This window comes from Sprattus sprattus (genome assembly GCF_963457725.1).
Source record: "Sprattus sprattus genome assembly, chromosome: 1".
Classification (NCBI taxonomy): Eukaryota; Metazoa; Chordata; class Actinopteri; order Clupeiformes; family Clupeidae; genus Sprattus; species Sprattus sprattus.
In genome coordinates this window covers 15,698,490-15,708,223 of record NC_137920.1, presented here as the reverse complement: position 1 = coordinate 15,708,223, position 9,734 = coordinate 15,698,490, and the positions used below count along the sequence as shown (strand labels likewise).

The following is a 9,734-nucleotide window of genomic DNA, read 5'->3' as shown; positions in this document are numbered from 1 at the left end:
TAACTTGGTTGGGTCTAATTTCCGTAGCTACTGAGTCATTGTCCTGAGCCTCAGTGATGAGATTTGTTGTAGGTCAAAACTCGCTAGTGTAGGTCGCTAAGTCTCAGGACAAGTTGGATAAGGGGGCTCCTCCCTATATTCAGCTCTTGGTATTTGAGTGAGTGGGGGTCACCTATTTTAAAATGTTGCCAACATTTTATAGCTCTTTTTTGACTATCAATAATTAGGGGGTATTGTCCTAATTCTGCCCTGCGAGCATTGTTCATGTCAGTGCATGTATGTGTGTGTGTGTGTGTGCGTGTGCGTGTGCGTGTGCGTGTGCGTGTGTGCACACGTGTGTTTGTGCCTGTGTGCGTGCGTGTGTGTGTGTGTGTGTGCACGCGCGCGCGCGCGTGTGTGTGTGTGTGTGTGTGTGTGTGTGTGTGGCATGAAGATCATGTCATCTTAGTGTGCATTTCACTGACTGCCTCTCTTATTCCCTAAACAGTTCTGTGTGGTGTGGAGTCTGTCATCATCACTGTAAGAGAGGGACAAGATGCCAAAATCAAATGTCCTCATAAATTTGCAGGTGACAACATGAAATACTTCTGCAAAGATCCGTGTACAGATACAGATATTCTTGTCAAATCTGATGGGTATCAGTCTCTTCCAAAGAGATTCTCTCTGGTTGATCATGGAAATGGTGAGTTCACCGTCACCATCTCTAAAGTCAGATCTACAGACTCTGGAATATACTACTGTGGAGTGGACCGCTTCCTTAAAGACACATTCAATGAAATCACTTTAGAGGTGATTACTGGTGAGTTTAACTTTCTTTGAAGTAGTTTTTAGCCTTTTGGTTTGTGATAATTATCTTACCTCACTGAGATTTGATGTTATTCTAATTACTGATAATATTTTTGTGATGAACAAGACTTTCATTACATAAAATCTATGACATATTGTTTATTGTTTTATTAAACTCCTTACTTTGATAGCAGTCCCATCCACTTTGCCAGGTCCCACTTCTCACAGACCTTCAAAAACAACAGTTAGGGATGTGACAAGTATGTGATATATACATGGTTATGTATTTTTTTTATGTTTGTATAGTATGTGACAAGTATGTGATATGTATGGTGACTTATTTTTGCATGTTTGTATGAATCAATGTGTCAAGTATGTATGCAGAAATGTGATAAATAAGGCAATCTCTATCACTTCTATAGAGGACAAGCTTATGCTTCCTACAATACCACACCATCACTTAAAAAAGAAATATTTACAAAATGTCTCTTTTTTCCTGTTTTCCACCTCCCAGAACCCAAATCCACGCGCCCTGAACACACGTCTTTCACACCTCCTGAGCAAACCACAGTCCACAGAAAAGAAGATGGAGCAGGTTAGCCCAGTTCTTCACTGTCACAGAGTCATTCCCTGTACTTGACCAACCCTCCCCACTCATCTGCACACACATTCAGCATATGCATTTAAAACATTTAGTCTAATTTGTCTGATTTGTGCTCATTTAAAGTACACACAATAGTGTGTTTGTCTGTGTGTGTGTGTGTATGTGTGAGTGTGTGTTTTGTGTGTGTGTGTGTCTGTGTGTGTATACGTACGTGTGTGTGTGTGTGTGTGTGTGTGTGTGTGTGTGTGTGTGTGTGTGTGTGTGTACATGTGTTAGTGTGTGTGTGTGTGTGTGTGTGTGTGTGTGTGTGTGTGTGTGTGTGTGTGTGTGTGTGTGTGTGTGTGACTCTGTGTTTGTGTGTGACTCTGTGTTTGTGTGTGTGTGTGTGTGTGTGTGTGTCTGTTTGTGTTTGTGTGTGTGTGTGTGTGTGTGTGTGTGTGTGTGTGTGTGTGTGTGTGTGTGTGTGTGTGTCATTCAATGGCCTCAAGCTACACAAATGCACTTACAACCATCAGGGATGTTGTGACTTTAATGAGCGCCTTGTCTTTGAATGCAAATGCACTATCATTGTGAATCAGCACCTTTTTCCATGGACTGATTAGAAATGAAGAGGTGTGTTTTATCATACGGAACATCTTGGCGTGATGGGGAGTTGTTGCATATTACAGTTGATGCATATAGTCGCTCATCTCATCTTTGCAGTGAGTGTTATGGTTATATGTAGGCCGATAATACGGTGTTATGGTTATATGTAGGTTGATAATATGGTCTTATGGTAATATATAGGTTGATAATATGGTGCTATGTTTAAATGTAGGTTGATAATATGGTCTTTTGGTTATATATAGGTTGATAATATGGTGTTATGTTTAAATGTAGGTTGATAATATGGTCTTTAGGTTATATATAGGTTGATAATATGGTGTTATGGTTATATATAGGTTGATAATATGGTCTTATGGTTATATATAGGTTGATAATATGATGTTATGGTTATATGTAGGCTAATAATATGGTGTTATGGTTATATATAGGTTGATAATATGATGTTATGGTTATATGTAGGTTAATAATATGGTGTTATGGTTATATATAGGTTGAACATATGGTGATGTGCCGCTCAGGTGATCCTGTGTGCATGGTTGCCGGTGATGATGTAGTATTGATGCACACATCAGCTGTGTGTCTCTGGTCTTGGTAAAGAGTGTTGTGATAACGTCTTCATGCATTGATCAAGTGAGCTCTTGTGCATTAGTGCAAGTCTGGCTAAAGAGTGATAATGTCTTAGTGAGCTCATGTACACCTGGGTGCAGTGGATTTGATGCATACAGCAGTATACTCTGGTCTCTAAAGAGTGTTAAAGTGTGATAACGTCTGCTCAGGAGTTCGCTGCAAGTGTTTGAGTCATAAATCAGATGTGTAACATATTGTATCTGTAAAGTGTGAAGCGTTAATGTCTGATTATCCTGTTTAGATGGTGTTGTATCTGTAATGTGTGTTGTGTTAATGTGTTGTTATGTTTTGAAGGTGGTGTTGTATCTGTAAAGTGTGTTGTTTTAATGTGTTGCTATGTTGTTCAGGTTATGGTGTTGTATACATATGTGCTGGCCTTGCTGCGGTGGTGTTTCTGTTAGTGCTCAGTCTGTTCATGCTCTACACACAGAAGACCAGAGGAAGGAAGTCATTGGGTGAGATGATAACTCTTTATAACTCATGCACACACTCACACCTCTAATTATCAATCACTCTTTCACACCTTTAATTATCAGTCACTCACCCCTCTCATCATCAATCACTCACACACTTGTTCACCTACTCACCTACTCGCTGTTGCTCACCCATAATTCAATATGCCAGTGTCTAACTTGGCCAATCACACGATGGTCAGTGTTCAAAATGAATCACCTGATGCATGGGCCCTCATTCTATTGGCTGCGACGGACCTGTGCGGTGCAGCCTATCAAATGTGCCATGTTGTATGAGTACAGTCTGAAGGTAAGCCTGCAGTTGAGACATCGCCATGTCCCCATCCATTCTGACATTTCACTATAAACTGTGTCACTATTTAAAGATTTATACATTTCATATTTGTTTACACTTTATAAGGTTGAGAAGACATGGTCCTTCCGATTAGCCAAGTTAGACACGTGTGAGAGAAAACACCCTTTGTAAAAATTGCCCTTATTGTGTGGTTCATTGTATTTTGGGTTTTTTCACACAGATCTCCCTGCTGGACACAGACCTAACACTGACTCAGGAAATACTCTACAGGTAAAGTGTGTGTGTGTGTTTGTTTTGCATGTGTGTGTGTGTGTATGTGTGTGTGTGTGTGTCTGTGTGTGCTCATACATATCTGTGTGCATAGTGTGTGTGTGTGTGTTTGCGTATGTATGTGTGTCTGTGCTCATACATCTCTTTGTGCATAGTGTGTGTGTGTGTGTGTGTGTGTGTGTGTGTGTGTGTGTGTGTGTGTGTGTGTGTGTGTGTGTGTTCGTGTGTGTGTGTGTGTGTGTGTGTGCGTATGTGTGCGTATGTGTGCGTTAGTGTGAGCGTATGTGTGAGCATATGTGTATGTGTGTGCGTGCAAGCGTATGTATGTGTTTTCATGTGCTTAAACATGTGTGTATTGTGTGTGTGTGTGTGTGTGCATGAGCACAGAGCAATCTCATGATATCTGATCAGCTCATATTGATGACATCATCTTTCCTCGTGTCTCTGCCCAGGGTCAGTGTGATTACTCTGACGTCACGTTCAATCCTCACTTCTCCGCCTCCAGCCCCGTGCCACCCAGCACAGACCCCTCCACCATCTATGCCAACATTCAGCCGCCGTCCAATCAGAATCCAGACACTCTCCAGTACGCCAGCGTGAGATTCACTGACCTGCCAGCAGGGGGAGAAAAACAACAAAGTACCCCTGGGATAGAGAGGGAGAGAGCAGTCATATACTCCAGCATCAACAACTAGAGAGAAAGTCCACTTCATTTATATACAAGGGCTTGAATTTAAGTTTAAAGAGGAAAAGACAAAGAAAGTTAAAGACTGAGGATCAGGGAGTCAGTATAAAAGAAGGTTTGATTTTTTTTTTTATATATACGTATGTTGTTTTCTGTTTCTTACATCCGCCCATACACTTCTGTCATGACTGTTTTTATTAAATTATATTATTATTATTTCACTGTTAATTTACTGTAGTATTCAGTTCTTATTGCACTGTTCCTGTAGCTCTGTTTGTTACCAATGAATTACTTATTAATGTATTAATTTATATCTGCCCAATGTATCTATTTAAAAACATCCTCTGAGAATGTATCTATTATCCCTGTAGAATGACATTTAACTATTTGTATTTACTCATCTTACAGTGATGTGTATTATTTTCAAATGAATGTCATGTAATTGCAATGAAAGGATGAAGCCAGACCAATCCACTCCTACACATTTCAGTAGTTCTTATAATTGCATGTGATTCTTCTTAAAGCTGTTTGGCTCATGAAAGAGAGCTGGTCCTTCTTGAAGCTGTTTGGCACTTATGATAGAGAGCTGGAAACCTGTGCTTCTGCTTGTGGTTTGCACTGAAACCATAAGCATATTGGTGAAACTACCAGTGGTGTGCCTAAAATAGAAAACATGTTGAAAAGAGGTAAACCAGAATCTCAGCAAATAAACAAATTAAACACAGCCTCTGTTTGTGTCTGGTAAGATATCACTAATGTAGGTTTCAAGTTTGTTTATTTGCCTGTGTAATACGTTTCACTTAAAAATAGGATAGTAAATGTGCCACTTGGTATCAGTTTATATGTGACTTGGTATGGAATAGATCATGATTTGATTGATGTGTACATGCAGACAGAGTCCATTAAAGCTGCAGTCCTATTATCAACATTCTGATTGGTGAACCTGATTGCACTGACGTTGATCACTTAAGCCAGTATAGGTATCTACTGTGTAGGAATAAAATGTGTGTGTGTGGGGGGGGGGTTATTAACTCTATTTATCTCCCTCTGGAACGAAATACTGTTTTCTGATTGGCTAGTGGGGTGTACATTAAGTTCGTATAACTGGACACCTTGGACGTAGTCCCAGTAGAAACGTTAAATCGCCCTTCCATATCAATGCTCTTGAATGGCTACCATTGACAACCAACGTAACGTTTATTTTTTGACAGCTAGGATAATTTGAACCAAGATGGCGGCGTGTTGGGACAAGTTAGTGGGCAATGTTTTATGTCAATTAAGCTATCTACACGACTTTTTATATGTCTAAATTGACTCGGTTAGTTGTTTATGTTCTACACGAATGTTGCAGAGTATTGTAATTCTTAACTGAAAGTCTCCAATATTATTTGTAGGCGGCTGTTAGCGCTTAGAAAAAAAAAACATTGAAACAGATGGTAGCTCACACGGCTAACTAGCCGGCTCGATTGTGAGCCTTCGACACAAAATTACTAAACTTGACCTCCCTGTTTCTCTGTCCAACTTCACCATCAACGGAAACGTGGAGTTCAACTGTAAATAGTAAAACCTTATGAACAATACCTGTGTCCGTGTGTCCGTTTACTTTACAGAGGTGAGCTCATGAGCGTCACTTTGCAGCAACGCCCGGGGAAACTAAAGGTCCAGTTCCACGCACTACTTTCTCACTACTTTCTCTAACGGGAGCACTAGGCTTCAAATCAAGAATTCATCAGGTTATTATGCATATTAAATTTCCTAAAGATAAAGGAAATTTAAATAATAATAGTAAAAAAAAAATTGGATGTTGTAAACGGGAGATAAGCGGGATAACGGCCTCCGAGCTGTCCAGTACTCCGCTCCGCGTCGTGGTGTTCTTTGCCCCGCAGCGTCCATTAACTTCGTAGAACTGGACAGCTCGTCGGCCGTTATCCCTTACGTAACTCACTCCTATTACATTCTTAACATTCACCTCTAGGGGTTGCTGGCTGTCCATTGTTGGGGGGGGGGGGGGGGGGGGTATTCATGTGTCATATGCTCATGTCACACACAGTCTGTTAAAATGTTTGTTCTCGCAATCCAATATTAGCTCACTAGCTCACTCAAGTAATAACAGTAATAACTGTAGACTGTGTGTGTGTGTGTGTGTGTGTGTGTGTGTGTGAGAGAGAGATTGTGTGAGTGTGTGTGAGTGTGTGTGTGTGTGTGTGTTTGTGTGTGTGTGTGTGTGTGTGTGTGTGTGTGTGTGTGTGTGTGTGTGTTTGTGTGTGTGTGTGTGTGTGTGTGTGTGTATGAGAGTGTGTCAGTGTGTGTGTGAGTGTGTGAGTGTGTGAGTGTGTGTCAGAGGAAGGCCAAAAAGGATATAGAAATAGACACAGATAGTATGTATGTTTATAAAATACATTTGCGCCGGTCACAAAGTCTTGTAAGGTGTATGGTTTTTGCTATTTGTGCCTGTGTGTGTGTATATGTGTGTGTGTGTGTGTGTTTGTGTATGCCATGTGTGTAGTTGTAACAGAGTTCACAGGAACGCTCAACACAAAACCACATCCTTATCTGAAACCAAAGGAAACCCACTGAAATGAAACGCCTCTTCTCCAAGAGCAAAGAGCAAAGGGGCTCTACTGGTAAACCACACACACACACACGCACACACACACACACACACACACACACACACACACACACACACACACACACACACACACACACACACACACACACACACACACACACACACACACATACACACACACAAACAAACACACACACACACGGACAGATTAGCTACACACTACACGTGCAAGTCGCTGAATACCTAAATAGAGACACACATACGCATCATATTAAGGAACAAAGGATGTTTTTGAACACCATATCCTTCGTCATCATTTCTCTTGTTTCAGGTATGTGGTTTCTTAAGCAATTAAATTGTGTTTGTATGCGCTGTACAAAAGAGCAGCAAGATTAACTGTGGTTAATTGTGGTGGAACAGAGGACTAGAGATTTTTGAGGGCATGTTTGCATTTTAGTTCCGTGTGGTTAACATAATGAAACCCTAAATCAATATCATGAAGTTAACGTGTAGACAAGTGAACATCACAGATAGCAGCCAGCTCTTTGGTTTGTCTCTCCCTCTCTGTCTTTCTCTCTCTCTTATTCTCTTTCTCTACCTCTCTCTCATTCCCTCTCTCTCTCAGCATTGTGCAGGGAGAATGGCTGTCCCACGTGTCATATGCACGTCGTGCTTACGTGGTGTCATGCAGTAAATAAAGACAAAGCATCGACTGCCAGTGTGGAAGATTGTGGTTTGGTTGTGGGAGAAATTGTAACAGTTGTATCCATCTGGTCTTCATCCCCAGCTCCAGTTATGCACTGCAAAAATGCTTTTCTAACTTAGTGTTATTACTCTTATATTGAGATGAAAAAATCTAGTTGGTCTTGTTTCTAGCTAAATTGAACTTACCTAGTGCTCTTTGGTAAGGTTATTTTTGCCTATTTCAAGCAAATATAACTTATTTTAAGAAATATTAACAAGCCAAATTTGCTTAACGCACTGGCAGCCAAATTTGCTTGTTTTTTTTCATCTCAATATAAGAGTAATAACACTAGGTTAGAAAAGCATTTTTGCAGTATGTGGCTTGTCGTCCCCGTCCTTCATGCTCTTCCACTCTGACCTACAGCACACTTCCTGTGTGTTGCTTTTCACCACCTTCTGTGTGTTGCCTTCTTCATCCTCTTAACCCCACTCATACAAGTCTTGGCCCTTCACCCAGTCATAACTTTAGGCCTTTACCCAGAGCCCGACCCTAATCTGTAGGTTTTTAGCTACTTTATGTTTTGGAATTAAGGTCTGTGATTATGTTTTTTTTGTGATACCCCCCCCAAAAAACTGGATTAAAACGCATACCTACAGCATGAATTGGGTGTTCTAGGATTAGACTTTTGGATTTATTTTGATCCATTGAATCTCTCGGTTAATATCACATCTCTCGGTCAATGTCACAGAAATAAAAAGGTGTGGCTAAACTGTGTATGTTTCTGTGTCAGTGTCTGTGTCTGTGTATGTTCGGGTGTGTGTGTGTGTGTGTGTGTGTGTGTGTGTGTGTGTGTGTGTGTGTGTGTGTGTGTGTGTGTGTGTGTGTGTGTGTGTGTGTGTGTGTGTGTGTGTGTGTGTGTTGCAGCTCTCGGTGAAGAGGCGTTTCATATTGGTGGGTTTCGTTTTGTGTCAAACAAGGATGTGGTTTTCTGTTTGGCATTTGGCGTGTACTCTCTTTGACCATTCTCTAAGATATAACTACACACGGGGCACACACACACGCAGGGCACACACACACACACACACACACACACACACACACACACACACACACACACACACGCACACACAAATAGCAAACACCCATACTTGTAAGGCGCAAATGTAATTTATAAACCTACATAATTGTTTTTATCTCTGTCTATGTTATTACAGCAAGTCCCATATAAATTGATACAAAGTGGCCAATTCACTCTGTGAATACTTTTCCCCCCAACAATGGACAGCAACCCCTAGAGGTGAATGTTAATAATTAAATAGGAGTGAGTTTCATAGAGCAAATCCCCCCCCCCCCCCCCCCCATCACACATTTTATACCTACATTATAGATACCTATCCTGACTCCTAGTGATCTAAGTCAGTATTGCATTCAGCTTCACCAATCAGAATGTTGATAATAGGACTACAGCTTAAATGGACTGTGCCTGTATGCACACATCAATCAAACCATGATCTATGCCATGCCAAGTCACATATACCAAGTGGCCATTTCACTCTCCATTCTTGGCTGTGCCTTTTTTTAATGGAAACTTATTACACAGACAAATAAACAAACTTGAAACATACATGTCTTGCTTCATCCTTCCATTGCAATTACATGTCATTCATTTGAAATAATACATGTCACTGTAAATTACCCACAGCAGGATGAGTAAATACACAATAGTTAAATTACATTCTACATGGATAATAGATACATTCTCAGAGGATGTTTTTAAATAGATACATTGGGCAGATAAAAATCAATACATTACTAAGTTGTTCATTGGTAACAAACTGAGATTCAGGCTCAGTGAGATAAGAACAGAAAATTACTGTAATGCAGATACAAAAAAGCAGTAATGACAGAAGTGTACAGGCAGAAAACAGAAAACAACTGTTATAAAAAAATCAAACTTCTTTTATACTGATTCCCTGAGGCTCAACCCCTAACTTTCTTTGTGTTTTCCTCTTTAAACCTAAGTTCAAGCCCTTGTATGTATGCCCTTGCACTATGAATAAAGTGGGCTTTCCCTTTAGATGTTGATGCTGGAGTATATGACTGCTCTCTCTCTCCCTATCCCCGGGGTACT

At 40.5% G+C, this 9,734-nt stretch overlaps 1 protein-coding gene across 1 annotated transcript; it reads left to right on the top strand.

Annotated features, from left to right (window-relative positions):
* Nucleotides 1–576: 576 nt before the first annotated feature.
* Nucleotides 577–4,356, top strand: LOC308367804 (CMRF35-like molecule 1; the record flags this gene model as incomplete). The annotated part of the gene is made up of 5 exons (XM_080841793.1): nt 577–799; nt 1,301–1,381; nt 2,971–3,078; nt 3,612–3,661; nt 4,114–4,356. The coding sequence occupies 5 exons, from the start codon at nt 577–579 to the stop codon at nt 4,354–4,356; spliced, it is 705 nt and encodes a 234-aa protein (XP_080697919.1).
* Between the last annotated feature and the right edge of the window lie 5,378 nt (nt 4,357–9,734).